General features: G+C 54.9%; 2 protein-coding genes across 8 annotated transcripts in view; one reads left to right on the top strand and one right to left on the bottom strand.

The window, feature by feature from the left end:
• The first annotated feature begins 383 nt into the window (after positions 1-383).
• Positions 384-15,410, top strand: KLHDC2 (kelch domain containing 2). Of its 6 annotated transcripts, none has more exons than XM_071557174.1 (14): positions 384-446; positions 3,872-4,168; positions 6,577-6,656; positions 7,511-7,628; positions 8,570-8,685; positions 9,992-10,073; positions 10,162-10,245; positions 11,633-11,713; positions 11,790-11,848; positions 12,030-12,139; positions 12,582-12,654; positions 13,276-13,363; positions 13,707-13,759; positions 14,494-15,410. In XM_071557174.1, exons 2-14 carry the CDS (start codon positions 4,004-4,006, stop codon positions 14,615-14,617), a joined length of 1,233 nt encoding a protein of 410 aa, XP_071413275.1. In that variant the 5' UTR covers positions 384-446; positions 3,872-4,003; the 3' UTR covers positions 14,618-15,410. The 6 variants fall into 6 exon arrangements, with proteins under 6 accessions (XP_071413275.1, XP_071413273.1, XP_071413276.1 ...); XM_071557172.1 differs by lacking the exon at positions 384-446 and adding an exon at positions 476-628; XM_071557175.1 differs by lacking the exon at positions 384-446 and adding an exon at positions 476-580.
• The window catches only part of NEMF (nuclear export mediator factor), a 35,685-nt gene continuing 27,201 nt past the window's right edge, over positions 15,400-23,883 (bottom strand). The window contains exons 18-33 of one of the 2 annotated variants that reach the window (XM_071557171.1): positions 22,953-23,015; positions 22,747-22,859; positions 22,386-22,443; positions 21,990-22,048; positions 21,415-21,535; positions 20,661-21,009; positions 20,079-20,121; positions 19,945-19,994; positions 19,315-19,462; positions 18,648-18,725; positions 18,385-18,576; positions 17,600-17,632; positions 16,795-16,901; positions 16,674-16,717; positions 16,464-16,543; positions 15,400-15,977 (exon numbers count right to left, since the gene is read on the bottom strand). In XM_071557171.1, the coding sequence (XP_071413272.1) occupies positions 15,900-15,977; positions 16,464-16,543; positions 16,674-16,717; positions 16,795-16,901; positions 17,600-17,632; positions 18,385-18,576; positions 18,648-18,725; positions 19,315-19,462; positions 19,945-19,994; positions 20,079-20,121; positions 20,661-21,009; positions 21,415-21,535; positions 21,990-22,048; positions 22,386-22,443; positions 22,747-22,859; positions 22,953-23,015 (1,616 nt within the window). In that variant the 3' untranslated portion in view covers positions 15,400-15,899. Of the gene's footprint in view, positions 15,978-16,463; positions 16,544-16,673; positions 16,718-16,794; positions 16,902-17,599; positions 17,633-18,384; positions 18,577-18,647; positions 18,726-19,314; positions 19,463-19,944; positions 19,995-20,078; positions 20,122-20,660; positions 21,013-21,414; positions 21,536-21,989; positions 22,049-22,385; positions 22,444-22,746; positions 22,860-22,952; positions 23,016-23,883 lie in introns of both variants that reach the window. The other variant, XM_071557170.1, reaches the window with a different exon arrangement.

Genomic DNA, 23,883 nt, shown 5'->3' on the forward strand with positions numbered 1-23,883 from the left:
GCTCAGAGGTCCCTCAAGGTTAATTTGGGGTGTTGTCCCCTGGTTAATTCGGAGTGTTAATTGCCTCCCCTCCCGGTTAATTTGGGGTGTTTAGTTGCCTCCCCGAGGTTAATTTCGAGGGTTCAGGTGCCCCCCCCCCCCCGGTTAAGTTGCAGGGTGTTAATTGCCCCCTGGTTAATTGCACGGTGTTTAGTTGCCCCTCTAGGTTAATTCTGGGTGTTAATTACTCGCCGTTAATTGCAGGTTGTTAATCGCCTCCTGGTTATTCAGGGTGTTAGTTGTCCCCCGGTTAATTTGGGGTGTTCAGTTGCCCCCCCGGCTGTTAATTGGGGATGTTGATTACGCTCGTTAATGGGGCCCCGGCGCGTGCGCGGTGCTGCCGGAAGGCGACGAGCGGATGGGGCGGGACAGGCCGGGCCGGGCCGGGGGAACAGCCCCGGAGCGCGGTACGAGGGGACAGACCGGGACAGGCCGGGGATCAGCCCCGGAGCGCGGTACGAGGGGACAGGCCGGGGATCAGCCCCGGAGCGCGGTACGAGGGGACAGGCCGGGACAGACCGGGGAGCAGCCCCGGAGCGCGGTACGAGGGGACAGACCGGGACAGGCCGGGGATCAGCCCCGGAGCGCGGTACGAGGGGACAGGCCGGGGAACAGCCCCGGAGCGCGGTACGAGGGGACAGGCCGGGTATCAGCCCCGGAGCCCGGTACGAGGGGACAGGCCGGGGATCAGCCCCGGAGCGCGGTACGAGGGGACAGGCCGGGGATCAGCCCCGGAGCCCGGTACGAGGGGACAGGCCGGGACAGGCCGGGTATCAGCCCCGGAGCCCGGTACGAGGGGACAGGCCGGGACAGACCGGGGAACAGCCCCGGAGCGCGGTACGAGGGGACAGGCCGGGGATCAGCCCCGGAGCGCGGTACGAGGGGACAGGCCGGGGATCAGCCCCGGAGCCCGGTACGAGGGGACAGGCCGGGGAGCAGCCCCGGAGCGCGGTACGAGGGGACAGGCCGGGGAGCAGCCCCGGAGCGCGGTACGAGGGGACAGGCCGGGGAACAGCCCCGGAGCGCGGTACGAGGGGACAGGCCGGGACAGGCCGGGGAACAGCCCCGGAGCCCGGTACGAGGGGACAGACCGGGACAGGCCGGGGATCAGCCCCGGAGCCCGGTACGAGGGGACAGGCCGGGGAACAGCCCCGGAGCCCGGTACGAGGGGACAGGCCGGGACAGGCCGGGGATCAGCCCCGGAGCCCGGTACGAGGGGACAGACCGGGGCAGGCCGGGGATCAGCCCCGGAGCCCGGTACGAGGGGACAGGCCAGGCCGGAGGGTGAGGGGGGCTCGGAGGGGGCAGCGCTCGGACTGGGTACGCGCATGTCGCGACAGGAGGTCGTGTCGGGAAGAGGCCCCGCCTGGCCCGGCCGTTCCGGAGGCATGTCGCGATAGTAGGACGTGTCGGGAGGCCTGTGTGAGGGCTGTGGGACTGAAGGCGCTCGGAAACGGCTGAAGGGGCAGCGTGTGTGAGGGGGGACATTAATGACAGGTCTCGGATGACATAAATGTATATTATAAGTATTATCTCCCTGAGGGGAGGCGCTGACAGCCCCTCAGGGCAGGGGCAGAGGGATCCCTGGTGAAATAAATGTATATATATATTATAGCTGTTACCGGGGAGCCCCTCAGGGCTTGGGGGTGTTCCGTGGTGAAATAAATGGATATTGTAGCTGTTACCAGGCTTGGGGGGGTTCCGCGGTGAAATAAATGGATATTGTAGCTGTTACCAGGCTTGGGGGTGTTCCCCGGTGAAATAAATGGATATTGTAGCTGTCCCCGGATACCCCTCGGGGCAGCGGGTTCGGTTCCCGGAGCTGCGGGCCGGGCTCTCCCTGCTCTGAGGGGACAGCAAAGCCCGGAGAGAACCCCCTGAGGGGCCGCGAGGGAAACTGAACCGGGATCCATCCCTCGGGAGCAGCGTGGGGAATGGCCGAGCCGGGAGAGCGAACCCGGGATGGCAGAGCCAGGAGAGCGAACGGGGGAATGGCCGAGCCGGGAGAGCGACGCCGGGAATGGCAGAGCCGGGAATGGCCGAGCCGGGAGAGCGACCCGGGGAATGGCCGAGCCGGGAGAGCGACTCCGGGAATGGCAGAGCCGGGAATGGCCGAGCCGGGAGAGCGACCCGGGGAATGGCCGAGCCGGGAGAGCGACTCCGGGAATGGCAGAGCCGGGAATGGCCGAGCCGGGAGAGCGACCCGGGGAATGGCCGAGCCGGGAGAGCGACCCCGGGAATGGCAGAGCCGGGAATGGCCGAGCCGGGAGAGCGACCCCGGGAATGGCAGAGCCGGGAATGGCAGAGCCGGGAATGGCCGAGCCGGGAGAGCGACCCCGGGAATGGCCGAGCCGGGAGAGCGACCCGGGGAATGGCCGAGCCGGGAGAGCGACCCGGGGAATGGCCGAGCCGGGAGAGCGACCCGGGGAATGGCCGAGCCGGGAGAGCGACCCGGGGAATGGCCGAGCCGGGAGAGCGACCCGGGGAATGGCAGAGCCGGGAGAGCGAACCCGGGAATGGCAGAGCCGGGAGAGCGAACCCGGGAATGGCAGAGCCGGGAGAGCGACCCGGGGAATGGCAGAGCCGGGAGAGCGACCCGGGGAATGGCAGAGCCGGGAGAGCGACCCGGGGAATGGCAGAGCCGGGAGAGCGACCCGGGGAATGGCAGAGCCGGGAGAGCGACCCGGGGAATGGCAGAGCCGGGAGAGCGACCCGGGGAATGGCAGAGCCGGGAGAGCGACCCGGGGAATGGCAGAGCCGGGAGAGCGACCCGGGGAATGGCAGAGCCGGGAACGGCAGAGCCGGGAGAGCGAACCCGGGGAATGGCAGAGCCGGGAATGGCAGAGCTGGGATAACAAACCTGGGACATCAGTTCCGGGCCTGCAGTGTGTGGGTGTCCCACTACAGACCTTTTCCCCGGCTTTAGTTGCACAAACTGGGAATGTCCAGCCTCCCATCAGTGCCTTCCCGGGACACACACCGGGGTTGGGAATTCTCCTCGCTGGGAGCAGGGAGGGTGGGTTTCTGGAATTCTGTGCGGGACAGGGGACTCTCCTTGGGACTTGGGACCCAAAGGGGCTTTGCTGGAGAAGGTCCAGGAGTTCCCAGGTCTGTGAAAACCATATCAGAGGCAAAGCAGGGAAATTCATTCCATTTGTGACATCCCAGAACGTTTGGGTTGGAAGGGACCTCAAAGCCCATCCAGGACCACCCCCTGCCATGGGCAGAGACACCCCCAGGATTTCAGGCTGGTCCAGCCTGGCCTGGGACACTCCCGGGATGGAGCGGCCACGGCTGCTCTGGGGAAACCCAGTCATGTCATTAATGTATTTATGGGTAAGATCTGAATTTTTTAAGACATTTTTAATCCTTAATTTTTACGATTTTTATAGGTAATATCTGAATTTTTGAACACATTTTTAATCCTAAATTTTTACAGTTTTTATGGGCAAGATCTGAATTTTTGAAGAAATGTTTAATCCTTAATTTTTATGATTTTCGTAGGTAAGACTTGTATTTTTGAAGACATTTTAAATCCTTAATTTTTACGATTTTTATAGGTAAGATCTGAATTTTTGAAGTGATTTTTAATCCTTAATTTTTACGATTTTTATAGGTAAGATCTGAATTTTTGAACACATTTTTAATCCTTAATTTTAACGATTTTTACAGGTAAGATCTGAATTTTGAAGACATTTTTAACCCTTTTACGATTTTTGTAGGTAATATCTAAAGTTTTGAAGACATTTGAATCCTTAATTGTTATGATTTCTAAAGGTAAGATCTGAATTTTGAAGACATTTTTAACCCTTAATTGTTACGGTTTTTACAGGTGAGGTTTGAATTGTCTCTAATCTCCCACCTCAGCCAGGCCGTTCCCTTGCGGATTCCCTTAAGACTGGACCATCCGTGGGGTCCTCCCGGGCTCTTCCCTAATATTCCATAATAATTCCCTGATCCCGGGATGGCTGAGGACAACGAGGAGCTGCCGGCGGATGAGGAGCTGGCGGGGCCACCCGAGGACCCCTTGGAGCAGCTGGAGCAGCTGGAGCACGACAGCCCCGCGGAGCGCAGCGGGCACGTGGCTGTCACTGACGGGCGCTGCATGTATGTCTGGGGAGGATACAAGGTATGGCCCCTCTGGAATCCCCTTGGGAAGGGCTCTGGGAGAGCACCCTCTGGCTGGTCGGGATGAATCACAGAATGGATTGGGTTGGAAAAGATGTCCAAGATCTTCAAGTCCAACCCTTGATTCAACCCCACTGTGATCACCAGCCCAGGGCACAGAGTGGATTTAAGGGCTGGAAGGTGGAGTTCTGGTTTGTGCTGCCTGTACAAAGTGCATTTACAATGCTGATCTTGAAACCTCTAGAGCCATGGACTGCTCTCCTTTGAGGCACTGAGGGGTTTGTGAGCCTGATTTTGCCTCCCATTTCCCTCAGCCAAGAGGCTCCTGCCTGAGCTCTGCAAACTTCTGCAAAGTGGGTGAGGTAAAGTGTTTCTCTCCAACACAGAACTTCTCAGACCTTGTGCAGGGGTTTCAGTGAGTGCATCCCTTAAGGAAAGGAGTTTAGAGTTCTCCCTTAAAGAGAAAAGAGCTACCTGGAGTGTGTGGGGGGGTCTTGCAGCCAATGAGATGCTTTAGTGAGTGTGAGGTGAATGGGCCAGCCAATAATGTCATGACATGTTGGATGTGAGAGGATATAAAAGGTGTGGATGTTACTGAGAATAGAACTAGACCTACTGCATCTACTACTATGAATTACTACTACTGTGAACCATGACCTATGAGGAAACTGTGAAACTATCTTGAATAAACTCTTGTAAGCCTTCTGATCAAACCTTCTGATGCTGCTGTGCCTGAGCTCTTCTGACCATCATTCACGCTCCCCCCTTGCTGGAGATAAGGGTGGCCACAATAACCTTGCACAGCTCAATAAATTGGAGTTAATGAGGAGCTCAGCTCCTGTTTGCAGTGATGACAGGGAGCCCTTAAATCCACAGAGTGCCCTGGGCTGGTGATCACAGTAGGGTTGGATCAAGATGTGGATTCTCATTCAGTGCCACATCCATAGAATCATAGAATGGATTGGGGTGGAAAAGCCCTCCGAGATCATCAAGTCCAACCCTTGGTCCAACTCCAGTCCCTTTACCAGATCATGGCACTCAGGGCCACGGCCAAGCTCAGTTTGAAAAACCTCCAGGGATGGGGAATCCACCCCCTCTCTGGGCAGCCCATTCCAATCCCTGAGCACTCTCTCTGCAAAGAACTTTTTTCTGCTCTCCAACTTCCATTTCCCCTGGCAGAGCTTGAGCCCATCGTGCCCCCTTGTCCTATTGCTGAGTGCCTGGGAGAAGAGACCAACCCCCACCTGGCCAGAACTTCCCTTCAGGCAGTTCTAGACAGTGCTGAGGTCACCTCTGAGCCTCCTCTTCTCCAGGCTGAACATCCCCAGCTCCCTCAACCTCTCCCCACAGCACTTGTGCTCCAGTCCCTTCTCCAGCCTCATTGCTCTTCTCAGTTGGGCTGGAAGAGACCTCTGAGATCATCAAGTCCAACCCTTGATCCAACCCCACTGGGATCACTCTGGCACTCTGTGCCCTGGGCTGGTGATCCCAGTGGGGTTGGATCAAGACATGGTGGATTCTCCGTCCCTGGAGGTGTTTCAGAGGACACTCAGTGCCACCTCCAGTCCCTTCTCCAGCCTCGTTGCTCTTCTCTGGCCCCGCTCCAGCCCCTCAATCTCTTTCCTCAACTGAGGGGCCCAGAACTGAACACAACACTCAAGGTGTGGCCTCCCCAAGGCAGAGTCCAGGGGAAGGGTCACTGCCCTGGGCCTGCTGGCCACGCTAGTTTGGATCCAGGCCAGGATCCCATTGGCCTTCTTGGCCACCTGGGCACACTCTTGGCTACTGTTGAGCTTCCTGTCCCTCAGTCCCCCCAGGTCCCTTTCTGCCCATTCTGGGGTGTCACCCTCCAGCTGGCAGTTTGGAGCACAGCACCAAAGCCTTTTGCAGTGCTGAGAGAAGTCACGAGTGTTAAACCTTGGCACGTGGATGACTGTTGTTGTTGGCAGGGAGTGTTGTCTGGTTGGAGTTGTGCACCCTGGGAATGGTGATTTGGTTTTCCCCCTAGCATTGTCAGCACAATGTTTTGGGTGTTAAAGGCCTCAGGTTGGTGGTTGTCACGCTGGGGGGGTTGTGTGTGTGCTGAAGGACAAAATGGTTTGATGATTTTGACAGCAAGGTGAATTGTCAGGGAGCTCAGGAAATAAATTGGTGGGGGAATTAAAAATTGGGCTCATTTCTGCTCCCTGGCTTGGGCTGTAAAACAGAGGGTTACCTTCCATTCACCCCTCTGGCTCTGCTGGGAGCTGGTGTGGTCCCCAGCAGAGGCACAGGAGAGCAGCAGGCACTGTCCTGCTGTGCTCTGTCCTGTGAGGGGATCTCTGAGGGGGTGTGAACATTCCCAGGAGTCTGTAATTCCCTGTGTCAAACATCCTTCTGACATGGCTTGTTCTCTGACCTGTTCTGCAGAACGCCCAAGTCCGGGGATTTTATGACTTCTACCTGCCTAGAGATGAAATTTGGATCTACAACATGGAAACTGGGAGATGGTACAGTAAATAATTCATTTGATAAATCCTAAAATTCCTAGAGAAACCACTCTGAGGGGCTGAGCAGGGAGAGAGTTCCCTGATCTCTCCATTCCCACCTATCAAACTGTTGCAAAAATATGTAAAATATTTCAGGTTTGGGGCTTTTTTTTTTCTGTGAGAACATAAAATATATTTCCACAGGAAAAAAACCATCATGAAAACATCAAAATTGTTTTTTCCCAGGGTGAGGTGGGAGAGGCAGCTCAGACAGGAGTGAAAAGTGTTTTGGGATGCCTGGGATAGGATATGGCACATGGAAATTGTATTTCTACCACTTTTGATGACAGTTGTGGTCAGGGAGCCCCTGCTGAGTTTTTTATTTTGTTATTCTTTTAAGGAGTTGTTTTTAAATGTTGATGCAGCCAAAGAAAGTCCTGGGTTCTTTGCAGAAAGAGGGATTTCAGCTGTGCTTCCAGTCCTCCCCCAGATTAGGGACAGCCCTGGACATGGGCTGGAAGCTCCTCTTTGTGGTGTTTGCAAACAGGAAAAATCCAGTGGCAAAATAGAACCCTGCAGTTTAGACAGGTGCATCCTCTTTGCCTGAGGATTTGGAGCATTCCACACTCCTGAGCTGGGCAGACAGGATTGCTCCCCTCCAAAAAACCCATTTATTAATGAAATTGCCTTTCCCCCACTCCCTCCATCCTACCAGGTTGGTTTTATTAATTGTTTCACCTGGAAAGGTGTGAGGAATTCCCACCTGAGTGTCCACAGTGACCTGTTGTAACCCAAACCACACTGGCAGCATTAGGTAAAAAAACCCCATTCCTGTTTGTTGTGATGAGGTGAAATGTTTGCCACTGTTCCTTTAGGAAGAAGAGCAGAACAGAGGGAGATGTTCCCCCCTCCATGTCTGGGAGCTGTGCTGTGTGTGTGGACAGAGTGGTGTATCTGTTTGGAGGGCACCACGCCCGGGGCAACACAAACAAGGTCAGCAATCCCTTCAGCCCGTCCTTCCCCAACAGGATTGGGTGCCCTGGGAGCTCTGAGGGAACACCCCGACCTGGCATTTGTTCTGCTCTTGTGCAGTTCACCCTCTGAGTTCACCCTGTGCCTCTGAGTTTGGGCTTTGGAAAGATGGGAATTGCCTGAAATAATGTCAGGAGGGGATCTGGAACTGCTCTGTGGTGGCTGGGATTGGTTTTGTTCCCTGGAATCTGATAATCCCACAATCATAAAGGTTGGAAAAGATCTCCAGGATCATCAAGTCCAAACTCTGAGCAATCCCCACCCTGCCAACTACAGTTAATTATTATTTTCTGATGTTGTGGCAGTGTGGTTTAAATTAAATAACTTTTGCTTATATAAATATATAGTTTATAGATTTAAATTGAAAAAAACTGAAAGGAGCTTGATGCAATTTTTGCAGGCAGTTTGAAACAAGCTGCTTTTATAAAGTGTGAATTCCTTCCTGCTCTGGCATTCCTACATTTCAGCTCATTTTTACATGCAGCTATTTCTCTCCCTCTAAAGGGATGTAACATGCAGAGAAAGGATAATACCATAAAAAAGCTCCATTTTTTCCATGTTTTTAACCATCTTTTTATTTATAAGACAATTGCTCCTCTCTGCACACCTTCATTGCACCCCATGTCAGCTTTGGGTGGTGAAACTCACTGTTCACAACCCTCAACTTGTGTAAAAGTGTTTGAGTCTGCAAAAAGAGAAAGGATCTGTGAACCCACGATTTGTTCCAAATGTTTTCTGCTAAGAAAAGGACTTTTCACTTACGTCTTCCTTTGGCAATACGTGTTAATTAAGAGTTGCTATTTTTAGCACCAAGAGTTACTATTTCTAGCCCCAAAGTTACTGTTTTAGCCCTGAACCTTTGATCTGTGTGGGTTAACCCCCTGGTTTTTGTTTCTCTGCAGTTCTACATGCTGAACTCGAGGTGCCCAGACAAGGTGCTGCAGTGGGTGCGTGTGGAGTGCCAGGGGGTGCCCCCCTCCTCCAAGGACAAGCTCGGGGTGTGGGTCTACAGGAACAAGTAAGGGCCCCACAGCAACTCCCTCTCCATCCCCCCCAAGTCCTGTCTCTGCTGAGCTTGTGGCTTGAGCAGGACTTGCAGGAGGGCTTGAGGTTGCCCAGAGAAGGGATGTGTTGGGTGAGCTGGGGGGGGGTTACTGAGCTGGGCCAGACCTTGGGAAGGATGAGGAGCAGAAGGTGCTGAAGGCAAAAATGTTGATGATGTGCACTCTCCTCCTCCTCATTCATTCCCTGTGGTGCTGGTTGGGGGCTCACCTGGAGAATAGAAGGCTCCAGGGACACCTGAGAGTCCCTTCCAGTGCCTGAAGGGGCTCCAGGAGAGCTGGAGAGGAACTGGAGACAAGGGATGGAGGGACAGGACACAGGGAATGGCTTCCCACTGCCAGAGGGCGGGGCTGGTTGGGATATTGGGAAGGAATTCCTGTCTGGGAGGGTGGGCAGGGGCTGGGATGAATTTCCCAGAGCAGCTGTGGCTGCCCCATCCCTGGGAGTGTCCCAGGCCAGGTTGGACAGGGCTTGGAGCAGCCTGGGCTGGTGGGAGGTGTCCCTGCCCATGGCAGGGGTGGGATGGATGAGCTTTAATGTCCCTCCAACCCAAACCATGGTGATTTTGGGGTGATTTTGGAGTATAACTTGTGCTGCTTTGACTATTCAGTTGCTGTGCAATTTGCTGCAGAGACTCAGGAAAGACAGGAAAATCCTTGTGGGTCCCTTCCAGCTCAGGATATTCTGTGTTTCCATGACCTTCCCATGGTGCTGGTTTTCAGGTTCTTGGTGTGGAGAGAGAGCTTGTTGTTCCCAAACCTGATGTGATCAGTTCAGATCTAAATCTTAGCAGGGCTGGAGCTGTGGGTGTTTAATTAGGTGGTGCAAATTGTTTTCTGTCACTCCTTAATCCAGTAGGAATTCCTGGGAAGGCCATGCCATTAATTTCTTATACAGGCTGAACCCCAGAGATAAAACTGGAAGGTAAATCCCGTTAAAACACCAGGAGAAGGGTGTGGGAGCCCCAGTGGTGGAGGCTGAGGTGCAGAGAGCAGCCAGCACAGCCTGGCAGCTTCATGTGTTTGGAACTGGAGCAAAGCTGGAAGCCTGAGGCTTGGGAAGCAGCTCCAGAGGGATTTAGTGTGGGTGGGAGGTTGATGAGGCAAAAACTGGGGCCCCACACCTGGAAACTGGCACTGTAGATCCTCTGAAAGTAATCCAGGAGTTCCCTGGTCTTCCAGTTTGAGCACAGCCTTTACAGAACTGTCATTTATAACAACAGATGGGGCAGGATTTCTGCACAGACCTTGGTTTCCTTTCAGGCTGATATTTTTTGGAGGTTATGGCTATTTTCCTGAAGGGAAACAACGGGGAACGTTTGAATTCGATGAAACCTCTTTTTGGGTGAGTAACCCTGGAAGTCACTTCTGTTTCAGCTTTATTGTTTAATCAGTGCTTATTAAAACTTGTTGCTTATTTATGACTTTTAAAGAATTCAGGTCTTCCTAGAGGGTGGAACGACCACGTGCACATTCTGGACCTTGAAACTTTCACTTGGAGCCAGCCTATAACTACGGTAATTATTGTCAGTTAATTAAGTTACAGCTCACTAATGTTACATAGTAGTGCTCTTGGAGCCATTTAAACCACTCCTTTACATAGATCCACTCTCCAAAACCAGGAGATTTGCCTTTTGTTTTGATCTGTCTGTATCTTTTATTCCCTGTGACTTGTTTTCTTTCACGCCTCAGTGCCTTGTGCTCAGGGGGAGCTCAGAGGGTGAAATTGTGCTTTGCTCTCACCCTCCCTGCCACGTGGGGCTTTGGGACTTGTCAGGAGAGAATTAAACCCTCCTGGTTGCAAACACACACTTTGGAAGTGTCCCAGAGGTGTTGAGGAACAGGGGAAAGGGGTGATACTGAGTAGGAGGAAGTGAAATTACAGACGAGTCACTCTGGATTGCCCAAGAGTTGCTTTGTCTTGCTGCACACAGGGCTCAGGGATTTCAGAAACTAAAGAAAAATAATGTTTAATAGGATCAGAGAATCCCAGAATGGTTTGGGCTGGAAGGGACCTGAAAGCGCATCCAGTTCCAATGGCAGGGACACCTTCCAGTGGACCAGGTGGCTCCAAGCCCTGTCCAGCCTGGCCTGGGACACTTATTGATTTATGCTTATAATGACTTATTATATCACTGGCTCATTTAGTCTGTCTTTTGTGGCTAAAAGCAAAATTTGTACACTTCAAGAAGGCAAGAAAAAAACCATTTTTAATAAGTTTTTTGCTTTTCCATCCATCCAAAAAGCAAGTCTGCACACAGGATGACTTCCTGCTGGTTTTTTCCCCCCTGTTCCTTGTTGGCCCTAAAGTTGAGTTTCTCTGAGCCTTCTGATGCTGAGAAAAGGCTGAAATTAATGCTGCTAAAAGTTTTGTCTTTTAGCAGAGGGTATTTATTCACTGCACAGGGGAAGTGAAGCAGTGGGTACTGCCCAAAGTTCACTTCCAACTTTTGGTAGGAATTTGGGGGGTTTTATGCAGTGTTAGGATGGCGTGACAACATTTACATGCACATAACAGGTGGGGTTGAGGCAGAGTGAGAGGAGGAGTCTTGCTGGAATCTTCTTTTAGGGGATGTATCTTGGGGTCGTTGTGGTGTCTTCGGCCTCTCTGAGGGTCTTTCTTACTCAACTTTCCAGCTTTCTTTGTTCTCTTGACTCATGGTGCTTGACAGGGAGTTTTCTGATTCATGTTCTCTTTAAGTGAACATCTTTTCACTCTGTGACTAAAAGGATGTTTTAAGTACATTCTTGACATCCATTTCCAGGATAGAACAATTTATCTGGTATTTCCATAGTGCTGCTGGTACAAGGCAGGTGGAACGTGAGTTCCAGTTTCTCAGTTAACTCTTTAAAGCCCAGTGCCTGTTCCACTTGCCCCTCCTGACTGGGCTGTTTCTGTGCCAGGGCAAGACGCCGTCGCCGCGCGCCGCCCACGCCTGTGCCACGGTGGGGAACAGGGGCTTTGTCTTCGGGGGCAGATACAGGGTAAGCCCAGCCCAGTTCAACCAGGGACTGCTCAAACCCCAGCACAGGCTCTGACCCACCCCCTGCTCTGTTGCAGGACTCCAGAATGAACGACTTTTACTACCTGGACCTGGACACGTGGGAGTGGAACGAAATGTGGGTACTGAAACCTGACCCGCTGAGGTTCTTTGGTGTGTCTAAAGAAGTGAAACTTGTGGGTGTCTGTGCAGGGAGGAGCTGAGTCCTGCAGATCCCTGAGAAATAACCAGAGCAGGAAAGAGCAGGGGGATTTGCTTGTCCCTCCTGTGTAACTGGGGGTGTTTTCGTTGCCATCCAGACTCACACAGGGCTCCTGCCCCGTCGGCCGGTCCTGGCATTCCTTAACGCCGATCTCCTCGGATCACCTCTTCCTCTTTGGAGGATTCACCACTGACAAGCAGCCACTGAGTAAGTCATTCCAGAGGGATTTGGTGGTGTCTTTGTGCTCTTGAACAGCTGTGCACAGGAGCTTCAATTATTGCTTAAATTCCTTCTAAATTCCTCCCATGCACTTGGGATCCAGCTCTTCATGGCTGATTCCACGGAGCAGGAGCGTGGAATGTGTGGAGACACAATTATTTGCAGCAATTCATCTGCTCTAAAAACATTTCTAATGCAAATTGCAGTTATTAAGAGCTTCACAGTTCTCCATCTTCACTCCCAAACACCTCTGTTACATTGAACACCTGCTGTCAAACAGGAGCCAAAGTTTTAGAAGGTTTTTCCTAAAATACTTGGTTTATTTAAGAACAGAAATGGGCTGTGCTACAGCAGAGAAACATGTTCATTGCAGCAAACATGCCAGAACTAACAGAATCCTGCTTGTATCTGGGGTTTGGCTTGTCTGCAGGTGATGCCTGGATTTATTGTATCAGCAAGAACGAGTGGGTACAGTTTGAGCACAACTATCCAGACAAACCAAGGTATGGCAGACAATTTCCCTGGTTATCAAAGCAGTGTGGGAGCTCTGAGTGGTGGCTGGCAGAGAGAGGACACACCTTCAGCCTCACAGCTCTCATTTTCCATGTGTCCCAGAGCTGCAGGGGTGTTGTGGCCCCAGAATTCCAGTGAGCCCCACGTGGGGCAGGTGCTGGAGGCATCCTGTGGCTCAGGGTGTGTGAAACAGCAGCAATCACAGTATTTGGGGGTTGATCTTGGGATTTAGGGTTTGGTTTGGCTGCAGAGGGCCCTGAGCTGGGACTGGAACCTGTGTGTCCCTGCTGTCCCAGCACAGGCTGCTGTCCCCAAGCTGGTGGCTCATCCCATACACACCCACTTTGGTTTTGGCTTCCTGAAGAGCAAATAAGGAGTTGCTGACCTGCAATTTAAGCACCAAAGCCCCTGTGATACACACGTGTGGCATGGAAAACACAGGTCATGCAGTTCCTGGGATCCATCTAGTTTGGGAAGTGATCTGATCCAGGTTCATGATGCTTCCTGGTGTTCTCCCCTTTGGCCTGGCCCTGGGGATGAGGAGGGATCTTCCCTGGGCAGTGCCAGGGCAGTGCCTGGTTTGGGGCTCATGCAGTGCCCTCTGTTTGCAGGCTGTGGCACACGGCCTGTGCCAGCGAGGAGGGAGAGGTGATCGTCTTCGGGGGCTGTGCCAACAACCTGCTCGCCCACTCCAAGGCTGTAAGTTGGCTCAGTGTTCCCTCCCAGCTCTCTCCACCAGGCTGAGGGGTTGGGGCTGGCACTGGGGGCTCGTGGGGGCCACAGAGGTGCATTAACAAAGCCTGAGGGGGAAATGGTTTGCTCCTGTCCAGAGGCCTCTCAGTGCAGGTGCCTGCACGTGGAACCCTCAGGGCTTCCACTGGTGGGAGGTGCCCCTGCCCATGGCAGGGGGTTGGAATGAGCTGGGCCTGAAGGTCCCTCCCAACCCAAACCATTCCATGTTTCCATGATCTGTTGTGTGAGCCTGGGCTGCTTTGGCTCCTGCTGGAACAGCGTGAACTCACACTCTCTTGTGCCCTCCCAGGCTCACAGTAATGAAATCCTTGTGTTTTCCCTACAACCAAGATCTCTTGTAAGGTAAGGAATGAGATTTCAGCATCAAACTGGTGAGTCCCAGCAGAGATGTCAGGAAGGAATTGGTGTCTGGGAGGGTGGGCAGGCCCTGGCACAGGTGCCCAGAGAAGCTGTGGCTGCCCCATCCCTGGGAGTGTCCCAGGCCAGGCTGGACAGGGCTTGGAGCACCCTGGGCTGGTGGGAGGTGTCCCTGCCCATGGCAGGGGTGGCACTGGGTGGGCTCTGATGTGTCTGCAACCCAGTCATGATGCTGCTCCAGGGCTGGAGCCAGGCTGAGAGCTGGGGGGCTCACCTGGAGAGGAGAAGGCTCCAGGGACACCTGAGAGCCCCTGGCAGGGCCTGAAGGGGCTCCAGGAGAGTTGGAGAGGGACTGGGGACAAGGGATGGAGGGACAGGACACAGGGAATGGCTTCCCACTGCCAGAGGGCAGGGCTGGGTGGGATATTGGGAAGGAACTGCTGGCTGGGAGGGTGGGCTTTAATGTCCCTCTCAACCCAGACCATGTAATTGTAGAAGTGGTACAGGACTACCACCAGCCCCATTTATATTCCTAAAATGGTGGGAAATGTTCCTTCTCCAAGGAATGCTGCCAGAGCAGCAGGCAGGTGTGAGGATGGAGCAGGACTCCTGTCAGCACGTCTGGCACTGCTGATGAGAAGGAGCCCTCACTCAGAGCTCCAAGGAATGAGTTTCCCCTGCAGCCCTTCCCTGCTAACAGCCTCCCTCTCCCCTGCCAGGCTGTGCCTCGAGGCTGTGATCTGCTTCAAGGAGATGCTGGCCAGTTCCTGGAACTGCCTCCCCAAGCACCTGCTGCACAGCGTCAACCAGCGCTTCGGGAGCAACAACACCTCTGGCTCCTGAGCCCCGGGCAGCGCGGGGCGGGTCCAGCGCGGCACACGCCGAAGGTGTGTGGGTTAAACCTCTGTGTCGTCCTAGGTAGTCGCTTCTCGCCTTTACGTTGCATGTGAATGGCCTAGAGAGAACCTATTTTTGTGTCCAGATGTTTGCAATAAATGTATTTAATGCAAGTGGAGAAGTAGCCTGAGTTTGAGCTGGAACTGGTGCTGGGGCTGTGCACCCTGGGCAGGTGTGAGGGCACCCCCAGCCCACAGAGACGTGTTGGGAGGCCCCAGTCTGGGACTTGGGGACAGTGGTGGCTGTGCAGGGCCTGCTGAGCACACCCCAGCCAGGAGTGTGGCTTTAGTCCAGGCTGCAGGTCCCGTTGTTGGGCACAGCTTAACCTTTTGCCACAAAAGCTTAAGGTCAGAGGAGCAGGATCTGGGAACTGTCCGTTGTCCATCGATCAACTGTTGTAAACCTTGAGATGTTAAAGCACCACCACTCTCTGCTTGGCTGTAGTTTGGTTTTTTTGGAACTCTTTTATGTTGTGGAACTTCAATTGTGAACCGTAGGTAGCAGATATTCTGCCCTGGGAGTGTAACTGAAGTGCTGGAGCCTGTTCCCAGCTCTGTCCGTGCCTGGGGAGCTGCCCTGGCTGAGGGGCACGGAAGGGGCAGGGCTGCCCTGGCTGTCCCAGCTCCTGTCCAGGGGCACAGCGGGGACAGGAACAGGCTCTGCTGCTGTGGGGAGGGAGGAATCATGTTTTAAGTTGTCTTCAAAAAAAAACAATTAAAAACTTGGACTTGTAGAACAATTCCTGTGCTGTAATTCCTGACAGAGCCCTGGGGTTCATCCTGACTCCCAGCCCTCAGGAGAACAGTCCTGGTGGGAGCAGAGGGTGGGACTGGGCCTGCACCTTCCCTCTCTCCCCAGCCACGGGAGGGCTAGGGGGAAATACAATTCTGCCTTCCCAAAGGAGGCATTTTGCACTGGAAGTGCCCTCCTGGAATCTCCAGCCCCTGGCAGGGGCTGGACACCCTGGAGTTGTGCAGCCCCACCTGCCAGAGCATTTGCCCAGTGGTGAGGAATGAGAGAACCACATGGCAGGACATTCCTGACCAACTGCCAGCAATTTACTTCCATGTTTATCTGCTGTTGGTATCAGGGTCCATCTAAGCCACGCTGGCTCCCTGGCCCATGGAAACAATCCAGTCCCAGTGGCACCAGGGGTGGGTCTGTGTCCGTCTGTCCCAGCTCCAGGTGCTGCTGCACCAGTTTGGGGGTGAGAACCCCCAGCATGGAATCACTTCTTCTTCCTGTTCAGGAGGTGAGGTGCAGACACTTTCACCTTCCCAGGAATATTCCTTGACAAATCAGTGTCCTGGAAAACAGGGGAGAGGAAAAATTGGACACGGCAGAAAAGCACAGGGTGCCACAGGGAGGGGCACAGGACACACCTCCAGCCTCAACTCCCAGGAATTCCCCTCCCAAAACCAGAGGATTTCCTGGAGGATGCTGCTCTTGTCAGATCGTTATTTTAGATCAAGGCCCAGGGATACCACTGGGGCTCCATTTCTGATGGTCCTTCCCAGCCCAAGCAGCTCAGGGTGCCCACAGGAGCTGTGGCTGCCCCATCCCTGAGGTGTCCCAGGCCAGGCTGCAGCAACCTGGGCTCGTGGAAGGTGATGATCTTGAATGTCCCTTCCAGCCCAAACCATTCTGGGCTCTCTGACCTCCCCAGCAGGGCTAAAAACACCCAAACCAAGAGCACACTCAGTTTTGCAGCATTTCCCCCCAGAATGGCACTGGTGGGTATTTTGCTGCTGCTGCTACGTGAGTACAGGAGGAGCTGCAGGAAAGGAGGCACCTTCACGCTGCGGAACAGATCCTTCTCTCTGGCACTGGCTTCTTTGGACTGCATAAAATTGTGCAGGGCAATCTTGGCAGCTGTGAAAACACAGGGAAGGGTGGAACAGCTTGGAGAACCACACTGGCTTGGAGAACCACACTGGCTTGGAGAACCACACTGGCTTCACCAGGCAGAGCATGGAAAAGGAGCCAAGACTTCCAGACCTACCTTTGCCCTTCTTTTGGGTGCCTGGGGTGAGCTTGACTTTATACCTGCCCAAAGAGAAGGTTTCTCTGAGTCAAACACAGACTGTCACCAAAGCCCAGCCCAAGAAGGTGCTGCCACTCACTTGTAGTTGGTCATGGCTGTGTAGGGAGCACAGATGGGGACAGCAAAGAGCAGGATGTCCTCGGGATGGGGCTGCCCAGTCAGGGAGTCCAGCAGGGCCTCAGCATCCTGAGGGGCAAAGAGCCTCACTGGGAACCAGGCAGTGCCCCCCAGCCCCTCCCTCTGCTGCCCCTGGGGACTGGAGGGTCCCTGCCCATGGCTGGGGGTGGAATCAGGTGGTCTGTAAGGTCCTTTCCACCCCAAATCATTCCATGACTCTGATCACTCCTTTCACTGGCACTGAATCATCCAGCCATGAGTCATGACTGACCCTCTCTGATTACTAAAATCACATCATTTGATGGATCTGAGTTCTGGGACCCCCAAATGTAGTTACATCTTCATGGGGTCACCTCCATCTTCCCCCAGGACAGACACCGTTATCCTCCTTCAGCAAACAATTTAAAGGAATTCACTTATTCCCAGCCCTGGGCAACACTCACAGCCTGTAATTACAGAAAAGTCTAAAGCAATGTGATATGTAAATAAACTTCTAAACTAAAGAACAACCTGCCCTGCCCATTGTGTCATCCCCCAGCCCAGAGCCAGCTCTCCTGGGGGTGCCAGCACCTCCAGAGGCACAAACAAGGGACAAGCATCCCTGGAGCCAGCTCTGGGTTTATGGAGGGTGGGGAGAGAGCAGGGCAGGAAGAACAGGGGGTTATTTATAACAACACAGGTAAGCTGGGCTCAGACAGAGCTGGGGGGCTCCTGGAGGGGGCACAGCCCTGCCCTCAGCACCTGGGGAGCTGCAGACAAACATTTACCTCCACTCCTGGCTGCTCCTGGTCCTGCTCCTCCTGCACACACAAACAGGACAGTCAGGGCTGGAGGGAGCAGAGCTGCCCTCCCTCCCCTGACCCAGAGACAGCAACCCCGTTAGCAGCAGTGCCCAGGAAGCCACATTGTCCCTGCAGAGAGCTGGACTCGTTTCAAAGCACAGGTGAGAGCACATTCTGCAGTGGGTGGGGGCTGGAGTGTTTCTTTCCAAGCTCCAGTTTGCCTGGCACACACCGAGCTGGGAGGGGCACATGGGGCTCCCAGTGCCACAGCAGGGCAGGCAGCTCAGTCACAGCTCAGCTGAGTGGGAGGTGTTGAGTGAACTGATCCTGGAACTCCTCCAAGCCCCAGTTTGGCTGTGCTGGGAACAGGACATGCCCATGGATTGCTGGAGGGCTTTGGGAAACCAATGGGCTCCCCCAGCTGTGCCATTTGGCACAGAGCCCTGCACAGTGCCCAGACACCATGAGGAGCAGCCCAGCTCCTACAGTGCCAGGACAGCCACAGCCAGGGACAGTCACGTGGAGAGGGGAGGAGAGGAGAGTGCTCCTCACCTCACCTTTCTCCACCTTCCCATCCTCCTCCTCCTTCCCATCCTGCTCCCGACCTTCCCACCCTGCTCCTCACCTTTCCATCCTCCTCCCCTTCCCACCCTGCTCCTCACCTTCCCATCCTGCTCCTCCTTCCCACCCTGCTCACCTTCCCACCTTGCTCCTCACCTCAATCCTGCTTCTCACCTTTCTATCCTCCTCCTTCCCCTCCTGCTCCTCACCTTCTCCTCCTGCTCCTCCAGGGCTGGATCCTGAGCCTCATGCAGCAGGATTCCTGCTGGGAGGGTCTCCTTGCCCCCTCCTGCTCCACGATGCAGGCCCTTGGTTTTCTGCTGTGGCTTCTTCACTGCCTCTTCTTTTGTCTTCCCCTTCTTGCCCTTCTTGCCCTTGTCCTCCCTGTTGGATCCTGCAGACTGTGGAGACACAGCTGGTCAGGGCTGGAAGGAGCCCCCCAGGCCCAGGGGAGGCAGAGCCCCCTCCTCACCCCCAGCAGCTTCATGATGAGCTCCCTGTCCTCCTCGTCCTGGTCCTTGTACTTCTCCTTCATCTTCTTCATCTTACTCTGCAGAGGGAAACACCAACAGCTTCAGAACAGTCACTCTGCATCCACAAACAGCTGGATGCTGATCCCACCTGCACTCCCCTCCCCAGTATCCCAACCTCCTCCAGTGCAGGTCACCAGTAACCAGGAGACTGGTTCCAGTCAGCTCCTGCCCACAGACCAGCACCACCAGGAGTGTGAAACCACGAGGCAGCCGTGAATGTCTGGGAAATCTGGGAAATCTGGGAAATGTGGGATTTCTGTCCCCACCAGCCCTGCCCACCATGGATGTCTGGGAAATGTGGGATTGCTGTTCCCACCAGCCCTGCCCACCATGGATGTCTGGGAAATGTGGGATTGCTGTCCCCACCAGCCCTGCCCACCATGGATGTCTGGGAAATGTGGAATTGCTGTTCCCACCAGCCCTGCCCACCATGGATGTCTGGGAAACGTGGGATTGCTGTTCCCACCAGCCCTGCCCACCATGGATGTCTGGGAAACGTGGGATTGCTGTCCCCACCAGCCCTGCCCACCATGGATGTCTGGGAAACGTGGGATTGCTGTCCCCACCTGCCCTGCCAACCCTGCCCCTGCCCCTGCCCCTGCCCACCTTCTGGCCCCGCTTGATGGGCTGGGGGGCTGGTCCTGCCCTGCTGCTGGGGGGGACAGTGGGGGGCTGTGTCTCCACCTCCTTCTGCTTCTCCTCAGCCAGCTCGGAGCTCTCAGGCTGGTTCTGCTGCTTCTTTTTCTTCATTTCTCTGAGGAAAACAATCAGGACACACTGCCCCTGGTTGTGACAAGAGAGGCTGCTGCTCTCCTGGCAGCATTTCCACCCTGCTCCCATGCCATGGGGCTATGGAGGGACCTGAGGCACCAGCTGTGGGAACAGCCCCTTCCCAGTAAAACCCTCCAGGAACTGTTCCCAGCCAGCATTCCCCAAGGGCAGGAGCAGCACCCCACAGTGGAAATGCAGGATGGACACTGGGCACGGATCTGTGGATCAGCCCACACTGGGAGGTGCAAGACATGCCCTGGGCCTGGGGAGGGAATGGGGAAGAGGCATTTGCCCAGATGAGCTGTGGCTGTTCCATCCCTGAAAGTGTCCCAGGCCAGGCTGGAGCACCCTGAGACAGTGCGAGGTGTCCCTGCCCATGGCAGGGGTGGCACTGGGTCATCTTTAAGGTCTCTCCCAACCCAACGCCCCTGGGACTCTGATCCCATGACACAGTCTGGCTCTCACCTCCTCTCCTTGGCAGAGAGATGCCTTCGCCCCTGGGCCCTGCTGTCACTCTGGGGAGGGAAAGGCAGTCAGGGCACGCCCTGCCCAGCAGCAGCTCCCACTGCCCGGTGCCAGCACCACAGCTGGGGCCTTACCAGGCTGGGCTTCTCCTCCCTGGGGAGGGTTTTCTGCAGGGATCTGTGGGGAGATGGAAAAGGAGCATCAGCAGGTGCAGAGCAGCTCAAGCACAGACATGTCAGACACCTGGGCAACGTGGGTGTAACACTCCCAGCTCCAGTTCCTGAAAATCCCAGCTCTGGAGAATGGAAAAGGCAGGAACACTGGGATTTAGTTTACAAAACAAGTCTTAGACCTCTGCCAGCTCATCTCACACACACAAATAGAACAAAGGGCACCGAGGGAGCCCCTGCTGTGCTGCTTCCCAAGCAGGCAGCCCCCTCAGCCCTGGTGTGCCCTGCAGAGCTGTCCCTCGCCCCCCACTCAATCCCATCTGCTGGCACTCCCAGGGGTGCCACCTGCAGGGACAGCAGGGAGCAGAGCCAGCTGGGCAGAGCAGACAGCTCAGGGCTCAGCTCCCCAGTGTGCAAGGCCTGGAATGCAGAAGGGGCAGCATTCCCACAGCACTGCCCTGCTGAGCATGGGAAGGAGCGATGGCAACTCAGCCCAGCGTTCCAGGAGACCCTCAGAGGTGCCCCCATTGCTGCTGCCTCTCTCACCTCTGAGACTGGAGGTGTGACAGGTCGATGGTGGTGTCTGGGTAATCCACCTCCTCCTCCTCCTCCTTCCCTTCGCCCTTCGGCTCCGGATGTTCCGCTTCATCCTCGGACTCCCCATCCTCCTCCTCCTCCTCCTCCTCAGAGTCACCCTCTGCAGCAGCACCTGTGTTTCCTCTGCCCTGCTCCAGGTCAGCAACACCCTCATCATGGTTACTGTCAGCTGTGGCTTCCATATCCTCTGGAGCTTCCATACCCTCTGGAGCTGCTTCCACATCCTCTGGAGCTGCTTCCACATCCTCTGGAGCTTCCTCACACTCAGCTTTTTCCTCCTCACTGCTGCTGTCTCCTCCTTCTGGGGCACAAAGGGGGGAAAAACAGTCAGGAACAATAACTGATCCATCACAGAATCATGGAACAACAGAATCCCAGAAAGGGTTGGGTTGGAAGGATTGGATATTAAAGCTCATCCCATCCCACCCCTGCCATGGGCAGGGACACCTCCCACCAGCCCAGGCTGCTCCAGCCTGGCCTGGGACACTCCCAGGGATGGGGCAGCCACAGCTTCTCTGGGCACCTGTGCCAGGGCCTGCCCACCCTCTCAGCCAAGAATTCCTTCCCAATATCCCATCCAGCCCTGCCCTCTGGCAGTGGGAAGCCATTCCCTGTGTCCTGTCAGTGCTCCAGGACCCCGTGGGGATCACACAGACCCCGAGCAGCAGCACATGCAGCACATGCAGCACCAGTCCCACTGTACCAAGCAGCTCCACTTCTTCAGCCACCAGCTCACTGGCACTGCTGGAAACCGTCTCCAGATCCTCATCCTGGACCTTGATCCTCCTCTCCTCCCGGTGCCTCCAGACACAGCTCTCATCCACCTGAGAAGAGGCAGCTCCATCAGGGCAGGCCCAGCCCCAGCTCCCTGCTCTGTTCACACAACACCTGACTCAGCTTTTCCTTTCCCTTTTCACAACTTTTGCCATCAAAAGGCAAGAAAACTAACCCAGCACATTTAAGCCCAAGTGTGACACCTTTGGGTGTGACACACAGAGCTGCACACCCAGATTCCCTGAACATCCACTTGCTCCAGACTGAGCTGGGATAACAACCTGGCAGGGGCAGGAATGCTCAGCCTGTTCTACAGACAGTGCACCCTGGGGAGAGATGGGAATGAAAGCAAAGTCATTACCAGCAAGAAGACTTTTATGGGATTTGTCCCAGTGGGAAAAGAAGTAATTGGGAATATGCTGATAAGCAAGACCCAGAAAATAAACCTCCTGCAGCTCAAAGCAAATTACAAAAGCCAGGAGGAGCTGATGGGAAAAGCTGTACCTTAAACAAGAAGCTGAAGCCCATCATCAGATAGGAGGGTGGGAGGAAATTCTTTTTCCCTGCAAAACAAAGGCAGAGTCTCATGGGGAGGTTTCACAGTCAGGATGTACTTCCAAAATTCATTTTTAGTAGAGGCTTTAGGCTACCAAAAAATTACACTGGGGCTTATTTTATCTCTGGGATGAGAACAGGAGAACTCAAAGCAGCTGAGCTGATGAACTCCTGTCCAGGGCTTGGCAAGAAATGCTGCTGCAGCTGCCTCATCCTCAGCCTGAGCCATTCCCTAGCAGGTTTTTGGGAGAAAGAGGATCTGTTGGCTGTTCACAGTGAGGGGGGGACAGGACAGCCCAGCACCTCCAGAGAAAATGCCACATTCCCACTGTTTCTGTGTCTCACCTCGGATCATGAAGCTCCCAGTAGTGAGGTATTCTCCTGAGGGTGCAGTTTTAGAAACCTAAACAAAAAGTCATGATATCCCATAAAAAAATCTGTGTGACAGGAAGCCAGCACCATGTAATAGCAACACCCACAAAGCAACTGCTGGGTTGTGTGTCCAAGGGGGGTTCCTCCCCTCCTTTGCAGGGAATTTTCCTGGGAGATGTTCCAATCCACTCAGCACTTTATTTGGGGTTAGCAATGGGGTTATTCAGGACGTAACACCACCAGAACTGCAGCGGGATGTCCACACTGCACACCCCAGGGTGACCCACCCCCTCAGCTGCCTGCAGAGCCCTCCCAGCCCCCCAGGTGTGCTCACCTGGCTGTGGGACACCCACCAGGCGCTGGTGACCACGCGGGCGTCCCAGGCCGCGCTGTAGCACAGGGCCATGGTCCCGGCCTCCGTCAGCGTCCGCGGCGGCACCGGCTCCCCTGTGGGACACCCACCAACCATCAGCCAACCCCACAGATGCCCCAACCAGCCCTCCAGGGCCCCCCAGGCCCTGCCCAGCCCCAGTCAGGCACCTGAGGGGTTCTTGATGACGCAGCTGGTGGCCCCGTGCAGGTCGGCGTGCACGTAGATGTCCCCTGGAAGAGAGGGGACTGCAGTCAGACACACACCCCTCCCAACACCAGCTGGAAACAGCTCTTTGGCTGCAGGGAGCAGGATGGGAGGAGGACACAGAATCATGGAATCATAGAATGGATTGGGTTGGAAAAGACCTCTGAGATCATCAAGTCCAATCCTTGATCCAACCCCACTGTGATCACCAGCCCAGGTCACGGAGTGCCCTGGGCTGGTGATCACAGTGGGGTTGGATCAACATGTGGATTCTCACTCAGTGCCACATCCACAGAATCACAGAATGGATTGGGTTGGAAAAGACCTCTGAAATCATCAAGCCCAACCCTTGGGCCAACTCCAGTCCCTTTACCAGATCATGGCACTCAGTGCCACGGCCAAGCTCACCTTAAAAACCTCCAGGGATGGGGAATCCACCCCCTCTCTGGGCAGCCCATTCCAATCCCTGAGCACTCTCTCTGCAAAGAATTTCTTTCTGATCTCCAACTTCAATTTCCCCTGGCAGAGCTTGAGCCCATCGTGCCCCCTTGTCCTATTGCTGAGTGCCTGGGAGAAGAGACCAACCCCCACCTGGCCAGTACTTCCCTTCAGGCAGTTCCAGACAGTGCTGAGGTCACCTCTGAGCCTCCTCTTCTCCAGGCTGAACACCCCCAGCTCCCTCAGCCTTGTAGTCCATCAGTTGTCCCAGGGAGAAGCAGTTCCTTTGCTCCTGAGGGGGCCCATCCGACCTGCTCTAACCCCACAGTGCCAGAGGGACTCCCAACCACAAAGCCCCCTTTGATCCAAGACCCAGCTCAAGGACAAAGCAGAGAGACCTTCCCATGCCACCCCTGGACATGAACAAAGCTGGAGAACGAGAGGCAAAGCCACCAC

This window comes from Pithys albifrons, chromosome 6 (assembly GCF_047495875.1).
Source record: "Pithys albifrons albifrons isolate INPA30051 chromosome 6, PitAlb_v1, whole genome shotgun sequence".
Lineage (NCBI taxonomy): Eukaryota > Metazoa > Chordata > Aves > Passeriformes > Thamnophilidae > Pithys > Pithys albifrons.

Coding starts and splice junctions, on each gene's coding strand:
- KLHDC2 (XM_071557174.1), top strand. CDS start 4,004: ATGGCTGAGGACAACGAGGAGCTGCCGGCGGATGAGGAGCTGGCGGGG. Junction 10,246..11,632: donor GGAGCCAGCCTATAACTACG/GTAATTATTGTC, acceptor TTTCTGTGCCAG/GGCAAGACGCCGTCGCCGCG. Junction 12,655..13,275: donor AACTATCCAGACAAACCAAG/GTATGGCAGACA, acceptor CTCTGTTTGCAG/GCTGTGGCACACGGCCTGTG.